Source organism: Hordeum vulgare, chromosome 5H, assembly GCF_904849725.1.
Source record: "Hordeum vulgare subsp. vulgare chromosome 5H, MorexV3_pseudomolecules_assembly, whole genome shotgun sequence".
NCBI classification, from domain to species: Eukaryota; Viridiplantae; Streptophyta; class Magnoliopsida; order Poales; family Poaceae; genus Hordeum; species Hordeum vulgare.
Window position 1 is genome coordinate 292,841,096 of NC_058522.1, and position 26,615 is coordinate 292,867,710.

Sequence of the window (26,615 nt, forward strand, 5' to 3'; positions counted from 1 at the left end):
ACGACAGTCACGGCAAGCAGTCACGACACTTGGGAAGGCACCACGTCATGTTGGTTTCCCATGTACAGAAAGAGTATGTGGGCCAGACAGTACCATGCACAAAGCCCAAAAACAAGATGCGTGTATGGTGGTTTTTGGCTAGACCCACCCTTGGCGCACAGTTTTTTCATATGGAATCGTGGTCGTGACTCGCCGAGGCGATCGTGGTCATGAATCGTGGAGACGTTCGCTGTGCGGACTGCGGAGAACTCTGTTCTTCCTTACATCTTTAGTTTGACTCGTCTTATTAGGTAGTTGTTCGGTTAACCGAGATGGAAACCGAACCAACCGAATTTTGTTCGGTTAGTTAACCTGAAAACCGATTTTTTTCATGTGGCACTAGATAAAACCAAAGATTCGGTTTATTCGGTTTCGGTATCGGTCCGGTTTTCGGTTTGTCGGTTTTTATGCCCACCCCTAGGTATACCTTCTATCTCAAATCCGAGGGCAAAGTGTTTGTTGCTAAAAACGGAGCTTTTCTTGAGAAGGATTTTCTCTCGAAAGAATTGAGTGGGAGGAAGATAGAACTTGATGAGGTTGTCGAACCTCTAATCCCTCTAGAAGGTGGCGCAGGGTAAGGGGAAACCCGTGTTGCTGCGCCGCCGGTTGAGGAGCAAGTTGATGATGATGATCATGAAACTTCGGATCAAATTGCTATCGGACCTCGCAGGTCGACAAGATCACGTGCTGCTCCTGAGTGGTACGGTAATCCTGTCTTAACAATTATGTTGTTGGACAACAATGAACCTGTGAATTATGAAGAAGCAATGGTGGGCCCGGATTCCAACAAATGGCTGGAAGCCATGAAGTCCGAGATAGGATCCATGTACGAGAACAAAGTGTGGACTTTGGAAGTACTACCTGAAGGCCGCAAGGCTATTCAGAACAAATGGATCTATAAGAAGAAGACGGACGCAGACGGTAATGTGACCGTTTATAAAGCTCGACTTGTGGCAAAGGGTTTTTCACAAGTTCAAAGAGTTGACTACGATGAGAATTTCTCACCAGTAGCGGTGCTTAAGTCCGTCCGAATCATGTTAGCAATAGCTGCCTTTTACGATTATGAAATCTGGTAGATGGATGTCAAAACGACGTTCCTTAACAGTTTTCTTAAGGAAGAGTTGTATATGATGCAACCCGAAGGTTTTGTCGATCCGAAGAATGCTAACAAAGTGTGCAAGCTCCAGCGATCCATTTATGGACTGGTGCAAGCATCTCGGAGTTGGAATAAGCGCTTTGATGAGGTGATCAAAGCATTTGGGTTTATACAAGTGGTTGGAGAATCCTGTATTTACAAGAAAGTGAGTGGGAGCTCTGTGGCATTTTTATTATTGTATGTGGACGACATATTGCTGATTGGAAACAACGTGGAGCTTTTGGAGAGCATAAAGGATTACTTGAATAAAAGTTTCTCTATGAAGGACCTAGGAGAAGCTGCTTACATTCTAGGCATTAAGATCTATAGGGATAGATCGAAACGCCTGATAGGACTTTCACAAAGCACATACCTTGATAAAGTTTTGAAGAAGTTCAAAATGGATCAGTCCAAGAAAGGGTTATTGCTAGTATTACAAGGTATAAAATTGAGTAAGACTCAGTGCCCAGCAACTGCGGAAGATAGAGAACAAATGAGTTCCGTCCCCTACACTTCAGCCGTAGGTTCTATCATGTATGCAATGTTGTGCACTAGATCAGGCGTCAGCTTGGCCATAAGTATGGCAGGCAGGTTTCAGAGTAATCCAGGAGTGGATCACTGGACGGCGGTCAAGAATATTCTGAAGTACCTGAAAATGACTAAGGAAATGTTTCTCGTGTATGGAGGTGACAAAGAGCTCGTAGTAAAAGGTTACGTCAATGCAAGTTTTGACACTGATCCAGATGAATCTAAGTCACAAACTGGATACGTATTTATTCTTAACGGGGGTGCGGTAAGCTAGTGCAGTTCCAAGCAGAGCGTCGTAGCAGATTCTACATGTGAAGCGGAGTACATGGCTGCCTCGGAGGCAGCAAAGGAGGGTGTCTGAATGAAGCAGTTCAAGACACATCTTGGAGTTGTACTGAGTGCACTAGATCCATTAACTCTGTTATGTGACAACACTGGTGCCATTGCCTTAGCAAAGGAATCAAGGTTTCACAAGAAGACCAGACACATCAAACGACGCTTCAACCTCATCCGCGACTACGTCGAAGGAGAGGACGTGAATATTTGCGAAGTGCACATGGATCTGAATGTAGCAGACCCACTGACTAAACCTCTTCACGGCCAAAACATGATCAACACCAGAACTGTATGGGTGTTCGATTTATTACAATGTAAATCGATGGTGATGTGAGGACTAGATTATTGACTCTAGTGCAAGTGGGAGACTGTTGTAAATATGCCCTAGAGGCAATGATAAATAGTTATTATTATATTTCTTGTTTAAAGATAATCGTTTATTATCCATGCTATAATTGTATTGAATGAAAACATAGATACATTTGTGGATACATAGACAATGTCTCTACCAAGCCTCTAGTTGGCTAGCCAGTTGATCAAGGATAGTCAAGGTTTTCTGACTATGTGCAAAGTGTTGTTGCTTGATAACTCGATCACATCATTAGGAGAATCATGTGATGGACTAGACCCAAACTATGAACGTAGCATATTGATCATGTCGTTTTACTGCTATTGTTTTCTGCGTGTCAAGTATTTGTTCCTATGACCATGAGATCATATAACTCACTCGCACCGGAAGAATACGTTGTGTGCATCAAACGTCACAACGTAACTAGGTGACTATAAAGCTGCTCTACAGGTATCTCCGAAGGTGTCCGTTGAGTTAGTATGGATCAAGACTGGGATTTGTCACTCCGTGTGGCGGAGAGGTATCTTGGGGCCCACTCGGTAATACAACATCACACACAAGCCTTGCAAGCAATGTGACTAAGTGTAAGTCACGAGATCTTGTATTACGGAACGAGTAAAGAGACTTGCCGGTAACGAGATTGAAATAGGTATGCGGATACCGACGATCGAATCTCGGGCAAGTAACATACCGAAGGACAGAGGGAATGACATACGGGATTATATGAATCCTTGACACTGAGGTTCAACCGATAAGATCTTCGGAGAATATGTAGGATCCAATATGGGCATCCAAGTCCCGCTATTGGATATTGATCGAGGAATACCTCGGGGCATGTCTACATAGTTCTCGAACCCGCAGGGTCTGCACACTTAAGGTTCGACGATGTTTTAATATAGTTGAGTTATATGTGTGGTTACCGAATGTTTTTTGGAGTCCCGAATGAGATCACGGACGTCACGAGGGTTTCCGGAATGGTCCGGAGACGAAGATTGATATATAGGATGACTTCATTTGGTTACCGGAAAGTTTTCGGGCATTACCGGGAATGTAGTGGGAGTGACGAATGGGTTCCGGAAGTTCACCGGGAGGGGGGCAACCTTCCCGGGGGAAGCCCACGGGACCTAGGGGTGGCGCACCAGCCCTTAGTGGGCTGGTGGGACATCCAAGAGGTCCTATGCGCCAAGAAAGGAAAACCAAAGAAAAAGAAAAAAAAGGTGGCAAGGAAGAGAAGGACTCCACTTTCCAATCCTAGTTGGACTAGGATTGGAGTAGGACTCCTCCTCCTCCCTGGCCGGCGCACCCTTGAGGGTTTGGCCCTCAAGGCAAGCCTCCTCCCCTCTCTCCTATATATAGTGGTGATTTAGAGCTGATTTGTGACAACTTTTTCCATGTGCAACTCATATCTAGACACCATAATTTTACCTCTAGATCGTATTTCTGCGGAGCTCGGGCGGAGCCCTGCAGGAGTAGATCCTTCACCACCACCGGAGCGCTGTCACGTTGCCGGAGAACTCATCTACTTCTCCGTCTTGCTTGCTGGATCAAGAAGGCCGAGATCATCGTCGGTTTGTACGTGTGCTGAACGCGGAGGTGTCGTCCGTTCGGCACTAGACCGGAGCGGATCGTGGGACGGATCGCGGGACGGTTCGCGGGGCGGATCGAGGGACGTGAGGACGTTCCACTACATCAACCGCATTTCTTAACGCTTCCTGTTGTGTGATCTACAAGGGTACGTAGATCTAAATCTCCTCTTGTAGATGGACATCACCATGATAGGTCTTCGTGCACGTAGGAAATTTTCTGTTTCCCATGCGACGTTCCCCAACATAGACTACTTGACAAGATAATTTTTTTGCCTTTTCCCAATTTTAATTGAGTTGCAGATTTGACAGTTAAGGCAAGTCAAGTACACCCTACACATGGAGTTCTAAGAGTGTAGCAGTGGAAAGTCAAACATGCAGGCGTAAAGTAAAGGTGTAAGGTAGCGAGATCACACGCATGAGCTTGACACGACTATTTTTGGCATGGTTCCAATTGGTGGTGCTATCATACGTCCGTGTTAGTGGAGACTTCAACCCACACAGGGTAACGACTGTGAGAGTCCACGGAGGGCTCCACCCACGAAGGGTCCACAAAGAAGCGACCTTGTCTATTCCACCATGGCTTCCGTCCATGGAGGACTAGCCTTACTTGTTGGGTAACGTAGCATAAATTCAAAATTTTCCTACGCTTATTCAGATCTTCCTATGGAGAGACCAGCAACAAGAGAGGGGTAAGAGCATCTTCGTACCTTTGAAGATCGCTAAGCGGAAGCGTTGCTAGAACGCGGTTGATGGAGTCGTACTCGCAGCGATTCCGATCTAGTGCCGAACAACGGCACCTCCGCGTTCAACACACGTGCAGCCCGGTGACGTCTCCCGCACCTTGATCCAGCAAGGAGGAGGGAGAGGTTGGGGAAGAAGACCAGCAACACGACGGCGTGGTGTTGGTGGAGAGACGAGGTCTCCCGACAGGGCTTCGCCAAGTGCCGGCAGAGAGGAGGAGGAAGAAGTGCAGGGCTGCGCCGAGGGAGAGGGAAAACCGTGTCCTCCAAAGGCCAATAGTGCCCACTATATATAGGGGAAGGGGAGAGGGGGTGCCACCCCTAGGGTTCCCACCCTAGGGGGTGCGGCAGCCCTCCCAGATGGGGGGAGTGGCGGCCAGGGCAAGGAGGAGGGGTGGCGCACCCCTCTGGTGGGCCTAAGGCCCACCTTAGTTAGGGTTCCCCCCTTTCCCCTTTTTTCTGGTGCACATGGGCTGGGTGGGGGCGCACCAGCCCACTTAGGGGCTGGTTCCCTTCCCCACTTAGCCCATCTAGCCTCCCGGGGTCGTCACCCCCCTTCGGTGGTCCCCCGGGACCACCTCCGGCGGTCCCGGTGGTCCCGGTACGTTACCGGTGATGCCCGAAACACTTCCGGTGTCCGAAACCATCCGTCCTATATATCAATCTTTACCTCCGGACCATTCCGGAGCTCCTCGTGATGTCCGGCATATCATCCGGGACTCCGAACAACTATCGGTAACCTCGTACAACAATTCCCTATAACCCTAGCGTCATCGAACCTTAAGTGTGTAGACCCTACGGGTTCGGGAGACAGGCAGACATGACCGAGACACCTCTCTGGCCAATAACCATCAGCGGGATCTGGATACCCATGGTGGCTCCCACTAGCTCCATGATGATCTCATCGGATGAACCACGATGTCAAGGATTCAATCAATCCCGTATACGATTCCCTTTGTCTGTCGGTATAGAACTTGCCCGAGATTCGATCGTCGGTATACCTATACCTTGTTCAATCTCGTTACCGGTAAGTCTCTTTACTCGTTCTGTAGCACGTCATCGTGTGACTAACTCCTTAGTCACATTGAGCTCATGATGATGTTCTACCGAGTGGGCCCAGAGATACCTCTCCGTCACACGGAGTGACAAATCCCGATCTCGATTCGTGCCAACCCAACAGACACTTTCGGAGGTACCCGTAGTGCACCTTTATAGTCACCCAGTTACGTTGTGACGTTTGATACACCCAAAGCACTCCTACGGTATCCGGGAGTTGCACAATCTCACGGTCGAAGGAAAAGATACTTGACATTAGAAAAGCATTAGCATACGAACAATACGATCTAGTGCTAGGCTTAGGATTGGGTCTTGTCCACCACATCATTCTCCCAATGATGTGATCCCGTTATCAATGACATCCAATGTCCATGATCAGGAAACCATGATCATCTATTGACTAACGAGCTAGCCAACTAGAGGCTTGCTAGGGACACATTGTGATCTATTCATTCACACATGTATTACTGTTTCCTGTTAATACAATTATAGCATGAACGATAGACGATTATCGTGAACAAGGAAATATGATAACAACCATTTTATTATTGCCTCTAGGGCATATTTCCAACAGTCTCCCACTTGCACTAAAGTCAATAATCTAGTTACATTGTGATGTATCGAACACCCATAGCATTATGGTGATGATCATGTTTTGCTCGTGGAAGAGGTTTAGTCAACGGGTCTGCAATATTCAGATCCGTGTGTACTTTACAAATATCTATCACTCCACTCTGGACATGGTCCTGGATGGAGTTGTAGCGGCGCTTGATGTGCTTCGTCTTCCGGTGAAACCTGGGCTCCTTGGCTATGGCAATGGCTCCAGTGTTATCACAGAAGAGTGTCATAGGACCCGACGCGCTTGGAACCACTCCAAGGTCGGTGATGAGCTCCTTCATCCAAATTCCTTCATGAGCCGCTTCTGAAGCAGCTATGTACTCCGCTTCACATGTAGATGCTGCCACGACTTCTTGCTTGGTGCTGCACCAGCTCACTGCCCCACCATTCAACACATATACATATCCGGTTTGTGACTTAGAGTCATCCGGATCTGTGTCGAAGCTAGCGTCGACGTAACCCTTTACGACGAGCTCTTCGTCACCTCCATAAACGAGAAACATTTCCTTAGTCCTTTTCAGGTACTTAAGGATATTCTTGACCGCTGTCCAGTGTTCCGCACCGGGATTACTTTGGTACCTCCCTACCAAGCTTATCGCAATGTTTATATTAGGTCTGGTACACAGCATGGCATACATTAGAGAGCCCATGGCTGAAGCGTAGGGGACAGAACTCATCTTCTCTCTATCTGCTGCCGTGGTCGGCGACTGAGTCTTACTCAATCTCATACCTTGCAAAAATGGCAAGAACCCTTTCTTTGAGTTTTCCATATTGAACTTCTTCAGTATCTTGTCAAGGTATGTACTTTGCGAAATACCTATGAGGCGTCTCGATCTATCTCTATAGATCTTGATGCCTAATATGTATGCAGCTTCTCCAAGGTCCTTCATTGAAAAACTCTTGTTCAAATAGGCCTTTATGCTCTCCAACATCTCTATATCATTCCCCATCAATAATATGTCATCCACATATAGTACGAGGAAAGCTACAGAGCTCCCACTCACTTTCTTGTACAAACAGGCTTCTCCGTAAACCTGTATGAACCCAAACACTTTAATCACCTCATTAAAGCGAATGTTCCAACTCCGAGATGCTTGCACCAGCCCATAGATGGAGCGCTGGAGCTTGCATACTTTGTTAGCACCTTTAGGATCGACAAAACCTTCTGGTTGCATCATATACAACTCTTCCTTAAGATTCCCGTTAAGGAACGCTGTTTTGACGTCCATTTGCCAAATTTCATAATCATAAAAGGCGGCAATTGCTAACATGATTCGGACTGATTTCAGCTTCGCTACGGGAGAGAAAGTCTCTTCGTAGTCAATTCCTTGAATTTGTCGAAAACCCTTTGCGACAAGTCGAGCTTTGTAAACGGTTACATTACCGTTTGCATCAGTCTTCTTCTTGAAGATCCATTTATTTTCTATGGCTCGCCAGTCATCGGGCAAGTCCACCAAAGTCCATACTTTGTTCTCATACATGGATCCTATCTCGGATTTCATGGCTTCAAGCCATTTGTTGGAATCTGGGCCCGCCATTGCTTCTTCATAGTTCGAAGGTTCACCGTTGTCTAACAACATGATTTCCATCACAGGGTTGCCGTACCACTCTGGTGCGGAGCGTACCCTTGTGGACCTTCGCGGTTCAGTAGTAACTTGATCCGAAGCTTCATGATCATCATCATTAACTTCCTCTTCAATCGGTGTAGGCACCACAGGAACAACTTCTTGCGTTGCGCTACTTTCCTGTTCGAGAGGGGGTGTAATTACCTCATCAAGTTCTACCTTCCTCCCACTTACTTCTTTCGAGAGAAACTCTTTCTCTAGAAAGGATCCGTTCTTGGCAACAAAGGTTTTACCTTCGGATCTAAGATAGAAGGTATACCCAATAGTTTCCTTAGGGTATCCTATGAATACGCATTTTTCCGCTTTGGGTTCGAGCTTTTCTGGTTGAAGTTTCTTCACATAAGCATTGCAGCCCCAAACTTTAAGAAACGACAACTTAGGTTTCTTGCCAAACCATAGTTCATACGGTGTCGTCTCAACGGATTTAGACGGTGCCCTATTTAAAGTGAATGCTGCAGTTTCTAATGCGTATCCCCAAAATGATAGCGGTAAGTCGGTGAGAGACATCATAGATCGTACCATATCTAATAAAGTGCGATTACGACGTTCAGACACTCCGTTGCACTGCGGTGTGCCAGGCGGCGTCAGTTGTGAAATGATTCCACACTTCCTTAGGTGTGTGCCAAACTCGTGACTCAAATATTCTCCTCCACGATCAGATCGTAGACATTTAATTTTTTTGTCACGTTGATTCTCAACCTCACTCTGAAATTCTTTGAACTTTTCAAACGTCTCAGATTTGTGCTTCATCAAGTAGATATACCCATACCTACTCAAATCATCGGTGAGAGTGAGAACATAACGATAACCACCGCGAGCTTCAACGTTCATTGGACCACACACATCAGTATGTATTATTTCCAATAAGTCGGTTGCTCTCTCCATTATTCCTGAGAATGGAGTCTTAGTCATCTTGCCCATGAGGCACGGTTCGCATGTGTCAAATGATTCAAAGTCAAGAGACTCTAGCAGTCCATTAGTATGGAGCTTCTTCATGCGCTTAACGCCGATATGACCAAGGCGGCAGTGCCACAAGTATGTGGGACTATCATTATCAACTTTGCATCTTTTGGTACTCACACTATGAATATGTGTAACATCACGATCGAGATTCATCAAGAATAAACCATTCACCAGCGGAGCATGACCATAAAACATATCACTCATATAAATAGAACAACCATTATTCTCTGACTTAAATGAGTAGCCGTCTCGCATTAAGCAAGACCCTGATACAATGTTCATGCTTAAAGCTGGTACTAAATAACAATTATTAAGGTTTAAAACTAATCCCGACGGTAGATGTAGAGGTAGCGTGCCGACGGCGATCACATCGACCTTTGAACCATTCCCGACGCGCATCGTCACCTCGTCCTTGGCCAGTCTCCGCTTATTCCGCAGTTCCTGCTTTGAGTTGCAAATGTGAGCAACAACACCGGTATCAAATACCCAGGAGCTACTACGAGCGCTGGTAAGGTACACATCAATAACATGTATATCAAATATACCTTTAATGTTGCCGGCCTTCTTGTCCGCTAAGTATTTGGGGCAGTTCCGCTTCCAGTGACCTTTTCCCTTGCAGTAGAAGCACTCAGTCTCAGGCTTGGGTCCGTTCTTTTTCTTCTTCCCGGCATCTGGCTTACTGGGCGCGGCAACAGCTTTGCCATCTTTCTTGAAGTTCTTCTTACCCCTGCCTTTCTTGAAACTAGTGGTCTTGTTGACCATCAACACTTGATGCTCCTTCTTGATTTCTACTTCTGCAGACTTGAGCATCGAGTACAACTCGGGAATGGTTTTCTCCATCCCTTGCATGTTGTAGTTAAGCACAAAGCCTTTGTAGCTTGGTGGGAGAGACTGGAGGATTCTGTCAATGATAGCATCATCCGGAAGTTCGACTCCCCAAGTGAAGTCAGACGACCGTGTAACCCAGACATTTTGAGTATGTGCTCACTGACAGAACTGTTCTCCTCCATCTTACAGCTGAAGAACTTGTCGGAGACTTCATATCTCTCGACACGGGCATGATCTTGAAAAACTAGCTTCAGCTCTTGGAACATCTCATATGCCCCGTGTTGCTCAAAACGTCTTTGGAGCCCCGTTTCTAAACTGTATAACATGCCACACCTGACCAGAGAGTAGTCATCACTCCGCGCTTGCCATACGTTTAGAATGTCCTGGGCTGCTGCGGGAGCGGGAGGGTCACCTAGCGGCGCATTAAGGACATAAGCCTTTTTACTTGCTTCAAGGATGAGCTTCAGGTTGCGAACCCAGTCCGCATAGTTGCTACCATCATCTTTCAGCTTGTTTTTCTCTAGGAATGCGTTGAAGTTGAGGTTGACGTTGGACATCTACAATATTTATAAAGACAACTTTTAGACTAAGTTCATGACAATTAAGTTCATTTAATCAAATTAAGTATGAACTCCCACTTAAATCGACATCCCTCTAGTCATCTAAGTGATACATGATCCATGTTGACTAACCCGTGTCCGATCATCACGTGAGACGGACTAGTCACCATGGTGAGCAACTTCATGTTGATCGTATTCAACCATACGACTCATGTTCGACCTTTCGGTCTCTTGTATTCGAGGTCATGTCTGTACATGCTAAGCTCGTCGAGTCAACCTAGGTGTTTCGCGTGTGTAAATCTGGCTTACACCCGTTGTATTCGAACGTTAGAATCTATCACACCCGATCATCACGTGGTGCTTCGAGACAACGAACCTTCGCAACGGTGCACACTTAGGGGAATACGTTCTCGAAATTTTAAGAGGGATCACCTTATTATGCTACCGTCGTTTTAAGCAATAAGATGTAAAACATGATAAACATCACAATGCAATCATATAGTGACATGATATGGCCATTATCATCTTTGCTCTTTCGATCTCCATCTTCAGGCATCGCATGATCATCATTGTCACCGGCGTGACACCATGATCTCCATCATCATGATCTCCATCATCGTGTCTCCGTGAAGTCGACACGCCAACTACTACTATCACTACTACTATGGCTAACCGTTAGCAATGAAGTAAAATAGTAAGCACATGGCGTTGCATCTCATACAATAAATTAAGACAACTCCTATGGCTCCTGCCGGTTGTCATACTCATCGACATGCAAGTCGTGAAACCTATTACAATAACATGATCATCTCATACATCATACATGCAACATCACAACTTTGGCCATATCACATCACATGTCAAACCCTGCAAAAACAAGTTAGACGTCCTCTAATTGTTGTTGCAAGTTTTACGTGGCTGATTTGGGTTTCTAGCAAGAACGCCTTCTTACCTACGTGACAGCCACAACGATGATATGCCAAAGCTATTTACCCTTCATAAGGACCCTTTTCATCAAATCCAATCCGACTAGAGTAGGAGAGACAGACACCCGCTAGCCACCTTTATGCACGATGTGCATGTCTGTCGGTGGAACCAGTCTCACGTAAGCGTACGTGTAAGGTCGGTCCGGGCCGCTTCATCCCACAATACTGCCGGAAAAGTATAAGACTAGTAACGGCAAGCAAATTGACAAACCATCGCCCACAACTTTTGTGTTCTACTCGTGCATAGAATCTACGCATAGAAAACCTGGCTCGGATGCCACTGTTGGGTAACGTAGCATAAATTCAAAATTTTCCTACGCTTATTCAGATCTTCCTATGGAGAGACCAGCAACGAGAGAGGGGTAAGAGCATCTTCGTACCTTTGAAGATCGCTAAGCGGAAGCGTTGCTAGAACACGGTTGATGGAGTCGTACTCGCAGCGATTCCGATCTAGTGCCGAACAACGGCACCTACGCGTTCAACACACGTGCAGCCCGATGACGTCTCCCGCACCTTGATCCAGCAAGGAGGAGGGAGAGGTTGGGGAAGAAGACCAGCAACACGACGGCATGGTGTTGGTGGAGAGACGAGGTCTCCCGGCAGGGCTTCACCAAGCGCCGGCAGAGAGGAGGAGGAAGAAGTGCAGGGCTGCGCCGAGGGAGAGGGAAAACCGTGTCCTCCAAAGGCCAAAAGTGCCCACTATATATAGGGGAAGGGAGAGGGGGTGCCACCCCTAGGGTTCCCACCCTAGGGGGTGCGGCAGCCCTCCCAGATGGGGGGAGTGGCGGCCAGGGCAAGGAGGAGGGGTGGCGCACCCCTCTGGTGGGCCTAAGGCCCACCTTAGTTAGGGTTCCCCCCTTTCCCCTTTTTTCTGGTGCACATGGGCTGGGAGGGGGCGCACCAGCCCACTTAGGGGCTGGTTCCCTTCCCCACTTAGCCCATCTAGCCTCCCGGGGTCGTCACCCCCCTTCGGTGGTCCCCCGGGACCACCTCCGGTGGTCCCGGTGGTCCCGGTACGTTACCGGTGATGCCCGAAACACTTCCGGTGTCCGAAACCATCCGTCCTATATATCAATCTTTACCTCCGGACCATTCCGGAGCTCCTCGTGACGTCCGGGATCTCATCCGGGACTCCGAACAACTATCGGTAACCTCGTACAACAATTCCCTATAACCCTAGCGTCATCGAACCTTAAGTGTGTAGACCCTACGGGTTCGGGAGACAGGCAGACATGACCGAGACACCTCTCTGGCCAATAACCATCAGCGGGATCTGGATACCATGGTGGCTCCCACTAGCTCCACGATGATCTCATCGGATGAACCACGATGTCAAGGATTCAATCAATCCCGTATACGATTCCCTTTGTCTGTCGGTATAGAACTTGCTCGAGATTCGATCGTCGGTATACCTATACCTTGTTCAATCTCGTTACCGGTAAGTCTCTTTACTCGTTCCGTAGCACGTCATCGTGTGACTAACTCCTTAGTCACATTGAGCTCATGATGATGTTCTACCGAGTGGGCCCAGAGATACCTCTCCGTCACACGGAGTGACAAATCCCGATCTCGATTCGTGCCAACCCAACAGACACTTTCGGAGGTACCCGTAGTGCACCTTTATAGTCACCCAGTTACGTTGTGATGTGTGATACACGCAAAGCACTCCTACGGTATCCGGGAGTTGCACAATCTCACGGTCGAAGGAAAAGATACTTGACATTAGAAAAGCATTAGCATACGAACAATACGATCTAGTGCTAGGCTTAGGATTGGGTCTTGTCCACCACATCATTCTCCCAATGATGTGATCCCGTTATCAATGACATCCAATGTCCATGATCAGGAAACCATGATCATCTATTGACTAACGAGCTAGCCAACTAGAGGCTTGCTAGGGACACATTGTGATCTATTCATTCACACATGTATTACTGTTTCCTGTTAATACAATTATAGCATGAACGATAGACGATTATCATGAACAAGGAAATATGATAACAACCATTTTATTATTGCCTCTAGGGCATATTTCCAACATTACTCACGGTAGATCTTCACGAAGTAGGCAATCTGCTTGCCCTTACAAACATCTTGGTTCAACTCCACATCACGAAGTAGGAGGCTCCCAAGTGACACCTAACCAATCTAGGAGGCACCACGCTCCAAAAGGTCATATGTGTGGTAGAACTATGAACTCCTTGCTCTTGTGCTTCTAAAGATAGTCTCCTCAACACAAAATCACTCTCTCATAGAATAGGCATCGGTAGGAGAGATTGATTTGGTGGAAATCAGTTTGGGGAGGCTAGATATGAAGTTTCAAATGATTCGATTGGAATATCTTGGTCTCAACACATGAGTAGGTGGCTCTCTCCCTCTCTCATAAAATGGATCTGGCAACGAATTGTCTGTTTTGAGTGCTTCTCCCATGAATGAGAGGTGGGTGAAGGGGTATATATAGGCAGCACACAAAATCCAACCGTTACACCCAAAGTGGCAAACTCAGTGACACCAAAGTGGGAAACTCGATGGTACCGATAAGCACTAAAGGTATGAACTTTTGAATCTCGGTGAGACCGATATATGAAACTCGGTGGCACTGAAACAGTGACTAATGGTCATATGAGAAAACTCGGTGACACCGATACTCAAACTCGGGAATTCCGATTTTATGTATCGAGGCAACTGAAAGTTGGTCACTCAAACTCAGTAGCACCGATATGGTTTTCGGTTGCACCGATTTGGTGGAAGTGGCTAGGGTTTCTGTATCAGGTCAAACTCGGTGGGTCCAAAATATGAAACTTGGTGGCACCGAATTTGAGTATGTGGAATTTGACAGAATGGTTATGTGGGAAAAATGACTGAGTATTTTGGTGGCTAACTTTGAGCACTTGAGCAACCAATTAATTTTAATACCTCACCCCCTTTTAATAGTATTCGCTTTCCTATGGACTCAAATGTGATTTCTCACAAACAGAAAATGAAGAGTCTTCTAGCTTGAAGCTTGAGTCAATCCTAATCCTTTCTTGCATCAAGGGGCATTACCACATAATCCTTAGCCAAAGCATCTTTTGAACTTTTCTGAAATATACTTGGATAGACATATTAGTCCAACGATGCATATGTTGTGATCAATTATCAAAACCACCCTAGGGAGAAATTTTGCTTTCACATAGGAACCGATACTTGACATGAGAAAACAATAGCAACAAACTAACACGATCGTATGCTACGTTCACAGTTTGGGTCTTGTCCATCACATCATTCTCCTAATGATGTGATCCCATTATCAAATGACAACTCATGTCTATGGCCAGGAAACCTTGACCATCTTTTATCAACGAGCCAATCCTTTAGAGGCTTACTAGGGACAGTGTGTTGTCTATGTATCTACACATGTATTTGAGTTTCCAATCAATGCAATTCTAGCATGGATAATAAAGGATTATCATGTACAAAGAAATATAATAATAACAACTTTATTATTGCCTCTAGGGCATACTTCCAACAGTGATGTGGTGCGACAACGGTGTTGTGATGCAAGGCGGTGCTGCGACAACATTACCGTGCTTTGAGTTTAACGCTGCGATGACTGGAGACGTGCTGCGACGTCACTGCCATGATGTGAGGTGGTGCTGCAACCATCGACGACGTGCAGCGAGGCAGATGCTGTGAACCGTACGACGACATGCCGGTGACGCTCCGACGGAGCTCTGATCTGGTGCCGCTTGGGACGTTGTCTTGCTTGTGTGAGTGGTGCATGTCCCGGCCGCTGTTTGTTTTGAACAAACACGACTAGCAGAAGAAGAAGACTAAGTCGTGAGCATGGAGCACAAACAAATGGTTGTGTTTGGGTGCATCCAATGACTGACTAGGCAGATGTTTTTTCTTCGGATGCATCCAGATGTCGCCTAGAAGCCGCCATACTTTTGTCACATTTAGATGTGCTTTGCAAAAGGCAGTGCTAGGAATCATCCGACTGATCTTGCACGGGGATCAGCCGCTCGATTGGCATGATCACGACGGAAACACCAACTGGCGTTTTTCCTTTCCGCTCGCGCGGTAGTATTCCTGCATGTTGCTCACTTGTCTGCATTCCTGTCATGCTCACGTACTAGCTAGTGTACCTCACTTGTAGTGTCATGCAATTGCGTGCATCTTTGAAAGTGAAATGTCAACCTCTCCCTGCAGTGACACGAACTGCCTCAAAACCAGCGGCGGAGTGGCTGCCACGTTACCTGTGTACGAGGTCCGACACACTGTAAAACGAGACCATGATGCTACAAAGGTGGTTCAGCTGCTACATGCGTCATCGTGAGGCCGTCGGTCAATGCTGCGATGCTGGACTACACTCTTTGCGGCACCATGGTGCTTCAACGAATGCGGCGATGCTACAAAGCGTGTTGCGGCGCCCCCTCCCACGATGGTGTGATGACCCATGCCAGTGGTGTGCTTCGACGGCCATGGCAAGGCTATGTCAACATCCCGATTGCTTCGAGCATGTTACGACAATATGCTTTGCCTACTGCTGTGAGGCTGCAATGACATCCTGGTTGCTTCGAGGATGTTACGATGACATGCTTCGACGCCCGTGATGATGCACGTGCAATGACGACCGCGGCGTTGGCACATAGACATGCTTCAAACATCCGTGGTATGCTTCGACCGCTGCAACGATGCCACGGCAACATGCTTCGATATCCATAGTGATGCTCACTACGAGGTGTGTTGCAGTGACCGCGACAACTGTCGGGATGCTACGACGAAGGCCTGGTTGCTTCGACGGTGCTGCAAACGGCATGTTTCACGGGCGTGGTAGTGTTTTGAAGACGGCCATGGATGCTTCGATGGTGGTGCGATGGCGTGCTTCGATGGCCGCAGGGATGCGGTGATGGCGGCCCGACTGCTTCGATGATTTTTCGACGACGTGGTTCGACGACCGCGATGGGTGCTTCGGCAGCCCCGTGCTTCGAACGGTCACTACGATGTTCCAATGGCATGCTTCGACGACCATGGTGATGTTGCGCCGCCGGCTCGACTACTTCGATGGTTTTTTGATGGCGTGCTTCGACGACCGTGGTGGGTGCTTCGAGAGCTGACTGCTTTGAACGGTCACAACGACGTTCCAATGGCAATGCTTCGACGACTACGGTGATACTACGACGGAGGCCTGACTGCTTCGGCGATGCTTCAACAAAATGCTTCTCGACTATAACAGTGCTGGAATGATGGCATGGCTGCTTCGACGATCCTACAAAAATAATAAAACGAAACGGACCCCACAATGTTGCGATGACATGCTTCAACGGCCGCGGCCACGACAAAAGTGTTCAAGAGGCTACTCAAAGCATGCATTGCTTGGGAGTGTTTTGCATGCAGCTGGCATCACCGGCTCTAGACAAAAGAAACGCAACAATGAATCTGCGACAATATGTGCTAGCGTTATATCCAAGCAACCATGAAATCATGACTCTTGCTAGTACCAAATCCAACACTCATAATCAACGATTCAAAAAAGTGTTCTTAAATACGTTTGTTTCTATGTGGCTTACATTTGAGATTGATTGTAGCATTATGTGTGTAGATACATACGCGGCAAAGCATTACATGTGACTAGTAAAAGCAAGAAAAAGAAATTTAAACATACACAAAGGAACGCTCAGCTTGAGGACCGAGACTGAATGCTACCACATGTGCGCCGTCTACGAAAACTCTACGTCATATGATTGTCTGAATTCTTATGTCGCCGGACACGTTAGAAAATCATCCGACTGTTTTGAAACGTTTTTCTTTGCAAATAGGTGAATATGCTATTTTGTTCATCTTAACCATATCCGATGGTAAACATGAATGCTAAATAGAACACCAGGCTTCCTGTTGACGAGCCTATTGGCTGATTGTGAGGAGAACGCCTTCGTATGAATAAAGCTTTCTATGTTGAAAAAAAAGGCAGGCAGATGGCAACGACGACGAGCCGAGGGCGCAGGCCTGTGCGTGCGGGGTGCTCCATGCCTCCGGTCTTGGGCGTTGCTATTGCTCCTCGCGATCGCGCTGCCGCCGATGATATGTGAACTCATCGCCATCCCCGGACCGCAGCACGAACCAGAATCGGAAGCTTTGGCGCCGCGCTCCTGCTCGGGACCCCCCTGAACCCCAACAAAACCCAGGCAAAATCGAAACCCTCGCCACCCAAATCACACCCAAACCCTCGACCTCGATTCGCCTCCCAATCCCGAGCTCCCGACTGCTCCTCCTCCCCCGATGGCCAACGCCGCCCCTCCCTCGCCCGCGATGCTGCCGCCCTCCGATTCCGACCTGCTCCTGCCGCCCACCGACGCCCCGACCCCCGAAGCCGCCGCCAGGACCCCCAACCTACCGGACACCCCCGCCTCCGCCGCGGATCCGGAGACCCCCTTCTCCGACGCCGCCACCGCCTCCGACGCCGACGTTTCCGCCGTCGCCCCGCTCTACGTGGCGGCCGTGGATGACGGCGAGGACGACGGGATCAACGACCCCTCGGGCGCCGCCAGGAAGCACATGACCCTCGCGCCCCCGGCCCCGCCGACCAAGAAGTCCAAGAAGAAGGGCGGCAACTGCGTCTGGACCAGGCCCAACTCCCGCAAGGGAAAGAAGAAGGCCAAGCAGCCCAGCCACGCCGTCTCGGGCGGCGCCGGCGCCAGCGGAGGCGGCCGCCCCAGGCCCTCGTGTGGCGAGGACGAGTTCCTCCTCACCCCGGCACCCCGCCTCGCCGCCGAACGCAACGACGACGGGCCCGAACAGCCTGTGCTCCTCTCGCGTGTGTACAAGTCCGAGAAGATCGAGGTCTCGGAGGATCGCCTAACCGCAGGCAGCACCAAGGGCTACCGCATGATACGCGCCACCCGTGGCGTCGCATCCGGTGCTTGGTATTTTGAGGTCAAGCTCGTGCACCTCGGTAGCTCCGGCGCCACCCGTCTCGGCTGGGCCACCAACAAGGCTGACATCCAGACACCTGTGGGTTGCGACAGCTTTGGTTTCAGTTACCGCAGCGTCGATGGCTCCAAGGTGTACAAGGCCTGGAGGGACAAGTACGCCGGTGAAGGTTATGGCGAAGGAGATATCCTAGGCTTCTACATTTCTCTGCCTCAGGGCGAGCTGTATGAGCCCAAACAACCTGACCTAGTTAAGTACAAGGGGATGCCTTTCCATGCACAAGGTCTCAAGGATGAGAAAAAGACTCCGGATCCAGTTCCTGGTGCGTAATCTTTCTTAAGGTCCCTCTTTATATGTTTATCCTTTATGCTAAACTGCATGATTTTTTTTCTTTCGAAACGGAGGCTTGCCTCATCCATTAAGAAGAAGTTAAGAGTTGATTTTACAACCAAAAGCAACAAGATTATTACAAAGCCACTATTCTCGTGGCATGATGTTTCTCAAGTGCTTCGCGCCAGCGGTAGCCCAGATTGTAGCCTCACTCTTGATGTTGGAGAGGATAACGGACGGTAACGTGGACTTGTGCCTAAAAACTCTAGCATTCCGCCTACACCAAATCGTCCAACAAACTAGCATGGCAAGGGACGCCATCGCTTTCCGGTTGTCAGTATTCTTCTCGGACATATTGGCCCACCAATCCTTAATGGAACACTCATCTGTCCAGTGGGAAGTGTCAGTGTGTACTAGGTTTAGCCAAGCCTTGATCATGCCCCAAAGCCTCAAGGTGAATCGACATTTGAAGAATAGGTGGCTCACTGATTCCTTGGTTTGCTTGCAGAGGGGACTTGCTTAATGTGTGGCAACTGCAGGAATGGAGTACTTAGGTCTTAGGATAACATGTTCAAGAGAGTAATTATTCAATGTGAATGTATGGACTACTTAATTTTGTATGTATGTTAGTTATGCATACTAGAAAAGTTCATAGATCATCGTATGCAGCAATTATGCACTTATGTCATTTGTCCTCGTACTGCCCATGCTTCACAACTGCATCGGCAGCTACCATGCCCCTTTTTGATTTGGGTGCATTCTGTCCTTTTCAACCTTATGGCTCATGCAAGTTCCAAATACTTGTGTGGCCACTGGGATACGTATATGTTTCCAAATCTCCATTGCACGTGCTAGAACTTAAGACCCGTTTGATTTGGCGAATTTGGTGTGGTTTCCGATTCCCACACTTCCTTGAACTGTAGAATGTGTTTAGTTCGCGTATTACGTCACCCGCAGCAGCGATTTCTGATGTGCGGTTTCGCAAAGTCGAAACCAGCCGAGCCGAAGGTGATTAGGAAACCGAACGAGACCGTATGAACCAAGGAAAGCCAGTATCCTGTAACAAGAATTGGAAGCGGCGCTTACACATACCAAAACCCATTACGTTACCTGAGCAGGAACCAAACACGCACTCATATTGTGATATTTCCCATACATAGTCACCTAGTCAAACCTAGTAGGTGACATTATTTCCTTTGCAGTATGGAGAGACATTTGATGCAGAAGCATGATGATGGATGCAGCATACTGTCTAGCATTTAGATCTGAAATGACATCTTCTGAAACGCAGCAGTTGCAATTCATACAAGTTTCTCGTTTCTTATATGAATTTACCAAATTAGTTTCTGTTAAGGGTGGTGTATATTGTTTCAGTCGTCAAAAGGTAAGCTCTCAGTGTCCATGTTCCACGAAAAGCCTTGCAATTCTGACCCTTGCTGCCCCCTTCTGCACAGTGGACTCCACTACTCACCACCCCTTCATATGAATGTATGATCTGCTTTTCCGGCAGATCATAGTTATGCTGGTTCGGTTGCTTCTGTACATTCTGATTCTCAATCAAACCATGTCTTTTTAGCCCATTGGCATGAATTCAAAGTTTACGACGTTGTGGTTAATTTCTTGTTCATGCATTTTTGCATCTCTAGTCTATGATAGCACCTTCATGTCTTGCATCATTAGTGAAACCAGAAATTTCATTGTTACTAGTAAGCATGCCCGTGCAACGCACGTATGATTAACACATTGTATGAAATGTAACAAATTCTAACTAATTATATTATATTTTATTTTGAAATTTCACACGAAGCATAACACCTAATTCTGTGCTCGTACAAATAATTTGAAATATAAGGTTGCGATAACGCCCACACGTGTGGGCTTTAAGGGGTGTTGCCCACACGTCCCGTGTGGTGTGTAAGGGAAACAGACCACACGTCTGCGTGTGGGCAAAACAGCTAACACCCACACGTCCGGCCTCCTGCCCGCACATCCGGCCTGCCACCTCGCGGTCCTGCGTGCCCCCGCGTGACAGGCATGCGGGCACGGCCAGTTCCACTCAGCTGCCATGTAACACTGGGAAGACATGGCAACTGACAGGCATGCGGGCACGGCAGTTCAACTCAGTTGCCATGTAACACTGGGAAGACATGGCAACTGACAGGCATGCGGGCACGGCAGTTCCACTCAGTTGCCATGTAACACTGGGAAGACATGGCAACTGACAGGCATGCGGGCACGGCAGTTCCATTCAGTTGCCATGTAACACTGGGAAGACATGGCATGCGGGCATGTGGGCGCGACACTAGTTCCACCACACGTCGGGGTGGCAGCCGCGGGCTCTGCGTGCGCGAAACAGGCGTGTGGGCGAGCTGATAAACGCCCACACACCAGCCCCTTCCTACGTGGCACAAAAAATCTGCCAAAAATTGCAAAGATTAGTGCAACCACAAACGGATGCAGATCCATGCATGTGGGCGTTATCTTTTCTTCATGAATCAACACTCCTCTTGAAACAAATTTCACACTTCTTTGCATCATTTATATAAATTTTAGCATGTGAGGAAAATGTGCAGGATGGCTTCAACCCCCCCCCCCCCCCCCCCCCTAATTATATTATTACAGTATATTTCAGTCAGAAATCAGCACCTGTTTCCTTACGATTCTACTCAGTTATGTTTACAGGGATTTAGTTACCCTATATTGTGGCTGTGATTAAGATTATTCAATATTGGGGTGTTCAGTACATATACAGTCAACTGACCCTATAAGGAAGATGTTTCCTTGGTGTTTTTCCATTTTGAAATCAAGAATCCTAGCTATTGTTGTCTTGCCCATCCATGTCGCTTCCTGCTTCCAACTTCTCCAAACTCTATTCATAGGGCCTGTTGTCTATTTATTGACTTCAATCTAACTGCAAATGTAGGAAGTGAGATAGTTTACTTCAAGAACGGGGTATGCCAAGGCACGGCCTTTGAGGACATTCCTGGAGGGCGCTACTACCCAGCTGCATCAATGTACTCACTGCCTGATAAGCCAAATTGTGAGGTCAGGTTCAACTTTGGGCCTGATTTCATGTTCTTCCCTGAAGATTTCGCAGGCCGTCCTGTCCCTCGGCCAATGAGCGAGGTACCTTACCAGGCATATGAGCTGAAGAATGAGGCGCCTGCTGAAAATGGTAATGCTGAAAAGGCTGGTTAGTGTAGTTATCGTGCTGTTTTCATTATTCTTTCGAACATACCCATGGATCCCAAGTAGCTGGTTTATTTAGTGCTATGGCGTAGCTTACTGATGACCTTGTTTTAATCCTAGTTAAAATGCAGCAAACAGGCTGACAGCTGCTGCTGGTTTCTTGATTGTCACGGCGAAGTTTACTGGACATATTTTACCGCGTCCTAGTTAATTAAACTAGAGCGGACATGTTGATGGCTGTAGCCTGTTTATTAATTACGTTGCAAAGTTTATTCATTAATATATATATCATCTGGCTAGAATGTGTGATATGGTGTTGTACCAGCTTTGTTAGGACCAGAGTTACGAGCATACCAATTTGTGAAAAAAGCTTCTGTGGTGTTGTTTGAAACACTTCGAATTTTCTTGAATTCTGCAGGAATTGTTTTTTTTTTTAATTGTGAGATTTCTGTGTTCTAGATGAAGCGGGTGCTTGTGGGTCAGCAAGCAGTTTTCTCTCACGGTTTACCACTTGGTTCTCCACGAATGACAATTCAAAAATATGTTTTTGTTTAGCTTAGTATTGTGTGCTTAGCTGGCTAAGTTGCATTTATCATATCCCTTATATCTTGTTCAACAGAGCTCCTAAAACAAATCTTTATATAGTGGCTTCTTTCAAACATTTCTCTATTTATTTTTCTTACTCTTGCAGAGCCCAAGCGCGGTGTGTGAACTTATTAATTTGTTCACCATTTGCATAGCATATTGTAAACATGGATAAGCAGAGAGAAAAAGGGCTAGAAGAAGAGAGGGGAAGGAGATAGATATGACATGTGGGTTCCAGTCACCTATAGAAGTTCTGATCCGGGCGGGATCGATCTTTTCCTGGTGTGTTGAGCGTTGAAATTGACCGGGATTAGTAAGAACAGGATTCCGATTTCAAAGATTGAGAGGTTAGGGTTCAATTTGGACAAGTTGCATAAATTCAAGGTTTGTAATAAACCTTTTTTTTGGCGGTTAAAACTACTCATGTTCTCCACATTACAATCAGCAAGGCAGAGATCAAGTGCATTTGGAGGGGCTGAACCCAGCCAAACCATCGTTCTACTTTCTTATTCTAGCTTGCTAATAGATAATGCAACTTATATTTTAAATTATAGGGGGTGTTTTTTTAATAGAACCAAAGGTGCACTAAATCAGAGCCTACTCTCTCCGTTTTAAAATAAATATTTTAATTTTATATTAGCTTTAATATAAAGTTGTACTAAGGTTGAAACCCATATTTTGGGACGAACGGAGTACTAAAATCCTCTGCTGCTAGATCGGGTGGTGGGACTTCTCAGTCAGTGTACCGTCAGTGCTGACCTCACAATTGTTGACCCAATCAAGAGAAATTTAGCGAGCTGGTGGTGATTGGTGAGCTTCGGCCTCAAGCACCCTCACGGTCACTCCCACTCTGACTCTTTCCAGGTCGACGATTTCTCCAACCTTTTAAAGAGCCACACAGACGGCCGCCTACAGACTACCCGATCGGATCCACTTGTCTTGTCATGGCAGACGCGGCACGCCAGCAGGACGGCCTAGGCGACGGCGGTCGCCGCCACTTCCTCATCGTGGCCTACGGCATCCAGAGCCATCTCAACCCGTGCCGCGTCCTCGGGCATCGCCTCCTACAGCTACACGATGCAGACGGCTCAGACCCCGTCCTCGCCACGCTCTCACTCCCGTTGTTCACGCACCGCCGCATGTTCCCTTCGTCCGGCAACGGCGAGCCGGAGGGGGCGGAGGCCACAGACGGCCTCATCTCTTGCGTTCCCTTCTCCGACGGCGTCGACGACGGCACCACCGCCAGGGGCCCCGAGGAGAGGGCGCGCCGCCGCCGCGCGTCCTTCGAGAGCCTCTCGACGGTCGTCGCGCGCCTCGCTGCCTGCGGCCGGCCCGTTACGTGCATCGTGTGCAGCATGATGCTCCCCTGGGCACTGGACTTGGCGCGGGAGCAGGCCATCCCGTTGGCCGTGTTTTGGATACAGCCGGCAACCGTCCTCGCCACCTACTACCACTACTTCCACGGCTACGGCGACCTCATCGCGTCCCACGCTGCCGACCCCGCGTACGAGGTGACTCTGCCCGGGCTGAGCCGGCCTATCAGGATCCGTGACTTCCCGTCATTCCTCGTCGACACAACCGGAGCTGAGGTGGGCAAGGTCGTCAACGCGGCCTTCTGTGAACTGTTCGAGTTCATGGACGAGCAGACGCGGGATGTCAAGGTCCTCGTCAACACTTTGGACCAACTGGAGCCGGCGGCGCTCGCGGCCATGAGGGAGCACATGGATGTGTTCGCCGTCGGCCCCATGGTCGGGTCGTCGGCCGAGGCGCGGATCCATCTGTTCAACCACGCCGGTGCCGACAAGACGAGGTACATGGAGTGGCTCGGGGCGCAGCCGGAGAGGTCGGTGGTGTACGTCTCGTTCGGCAGCATATGGACGTACAGCGAGCAGCAGATGGAGGAGATCGCGGACGGGCTGCGGCGGTGCGGACGGCCGTACCTGCTCGTGGTGCGCAAGGACGGACGGCAGGAGGACGTGAGCCGCTGCCTCGAGGACGTCGTGAAGGAGGGGAAGGGCATGGTGGTGGAGTGGTGCGACCAGCCGGAGGTCCTCTCGCACCCGTCCGTGGGGTGCTTCGTCACCCACTGCGGGTGGAACTCCACGCTGGAGGCCATGGCGCTGGGCGTGCCGGTCGTCGCCGCGCCGAGCATGTTCGACCAGCCGACCAACGCCATGTTGATAGAGGAGGAGTGGGCTGCCGGCGTCAGGGGAGACCGCAACGGCGACGGCATCTTCGCTGGGGCGGAGCTGGCGAGGTGCGTTGAGCTGGTCATGGGCGACGGCGCGAGGGCCCTCGAGGTGAGGACAAAAGTGGAGTCTCTGAAAGGGATGGCGCGGGATGCAATGGCTCCTCGAGGGCCGGCGGAAAGAAACCTCCGAAGCTTCGTCTTGGAGGTCCAAACTACGGATGAAGCTCGCAGGAAGGACATACCACAGGTCCACAACCATGACGAAATCAACGCCAAACTTAGCCAATAGTAGATTTGCACACTCATTCTAATCAACTCGGGATTTAAATACTCATTTAGGATTTGCATGTGTATGTTTTAAGGACATGTACAATAATGTTATCTTAAAAGCGACACATAGGATAAATGATAAAGTGGAGGAACAGAACTTGGAAAAAAGGCTTTGCCTTTTCTTATTTAAGAAAAGACAAGAGGTGATCTTTTAACATAATGTCTCATCATGTTTTTAAGAACAACTAATTATAGAAGATAAAGTTAAGACATGATTCATTGTAGATTCTCCTTTTTGTCATCTCTAAATTACATGCAAGATTTAAGATAAGACTATCTTATCAACCATTGTACATGTCTTTAAGAGGGCCAACACAGCCGGATGTACCTTTTTTTGGTTACTAACAAAAGAGCCCACAAATTGCAAGGGGGTAACAAAATTATGTATTCGCCACTTATCACAATTGCTCTGCTTTGTCATTGTCATCAGCCCATGATCTCCATTGCCCCAAAATCTTCTAAGGTAACACGGAGACAATCGTTTTGTTTATTACATCCATTCCGTGCATATCTCCACGGAAAAGTGCTCCAATGCCTGCATAAGGTCATCCTTAATGATGTGTCAGCATAAAGCATAGAAATGGTATGTAAACCCGTCCGACCCCGGTGCTTTATCGAGTGCCTTACCTTCCACGATCTTCTCAACCTCCTCGCTCGATAAGGGAGCCTCAAGATGCGTGAGGTCACGCACGGGCAGGTTTAGGGCCTTCATGTTCAGCGCAAAAGCCCGCTCTGGCCACCCCAAAAACCGCCGAGTATTACCTGTCCATTGTCGTGACAAGCTCTTCCTGGCCAGTTAGCACTTGCCCGTCCGACTGCAAGGACGAGATACGTTCTTGCGCTGCCGGTGACACGCCTATTGATAGAAGTAGGTAGTGTCCGCCTCGCCCTCCTTCAGCTGCAGCATCCTCGACCTCTAGCAAGCAATCATGCACTAAAGCGACATGAGTCCAAGAAGCTTTTGCTTCAAAACTTTGCGCATGCCGCAATCCCCTACCAATAGCTCTCTACTGTCCATGGCTTGATCCAGTCTCGCGATGACCTCGAGGGCGATCAAAGTTTGCAGCTTCACGTTGCCTATCCACCAGCCACTCCATCTGTGCAAGGCCTTGGAGGTGGCCCGTAGCTTGTTGTCTAAGGCGACAAACACATTGCCCATTGCAGGCACCAAGTGCCAAGCAACCTCGATTGTCTTGAAAAATCCCTCTGCCTTGGGCCAAAATGCTTCGAAGCGGAACCGCGTGCCAACCGCAATATTTGCGTTCATGTCTAACAGGAGGGGGAAGTGGTGAGACACTGTCGGTCCCAGGGCAGTGAGGAGGCATGCCAAGTGCAGGTCCTCCCATCAGCTAGATGCGAAGACACGGTCGATCTTCTGTAGAGTGGGCTGCTGCCGTTCGTTCGACCATGTGAACTGCCTCCCGTTCAAGTAAAGCTCCCTAAGCTCAAGACGGTTAAGTTTCGATTGAAACCGATCCATCATCCTATGATTCACTACATCATTACTCTTATCTCCTCATTCATGGTGTGATCAAGATCTTCGAGAAGGTGTTGGCAACATGGTTGAATGCAGAACTACCGCATCTTGTTGGTAACCACCAAAGCGCGTTTGTGAGCGGGCGATCTCTCCATGATAATTCCAGGCTCGTGCAATGCACGACACTCCGCCCCCATGCGCTGCGAGATCCCATGGTATTAATGAAGCTGGACATATCTAAGGCGTTTGACA

General features: G+C 48.3%; 2 protein-coding genes across 3 annotated transcripts; both read left to right on the forward strand.

Annotated features, from left to right (window-relative positions):
- The first annotated feature begins 17,293 nt into the window (after nt 1-17,293).
- Nucleotides 17,294-22,830, forward strand: LOC123453107 (protein TRAUCO-like). 2 transcript variants are annotated; one of them, XM_045129869.1, is made up of 3 exons: nt 17,294-18,583; nt 21,515-21,766; nt 22,472-22,830. In XM_045129869.1, exons 1-3 carry the CDS (start codon nt 17,611-17,613, stop codon nt 22,489-22,491), a joined length of 1,245 nt encoding a protein of 414 aa, XP_044985804.1. In that variant the 5' UTR covers nt 17,294-17,610; the 3' UTR covers nt 22,492-22,830. The 2 variants fall into 2 exon arrangements, with proteins under 2 accessions (XP_044985804.1, XP_044985803.1); XM_045129868.1 differs by lacking the exon at nt 22,472-22,830 and having other exon boundaries at nt 17,296-18,583; nt 21,515-22,089.
- Nucleotides 22,831-22,932: 102 nt separating this feature from the next.
- On the forward strand, nt 22,933-25,110 carry LOC123453105 (crocetin glucosyltransferase, chloroplastic-like). The gene has a single exon (XM_045129867.1). It carries the CDS (start codon nt 23,310-23,312, stop codon nt 24,843-24,845), a length of 1,536 nt encoding a protein of 511 aa, XP_044985802.1. The 5' UTR covers nt 22,933-23,309; the 3' UTR covers nt 24,846-25,110.
- Nucleotides 25,111-26,615: the final 1,505 nt, after the last annotated feature.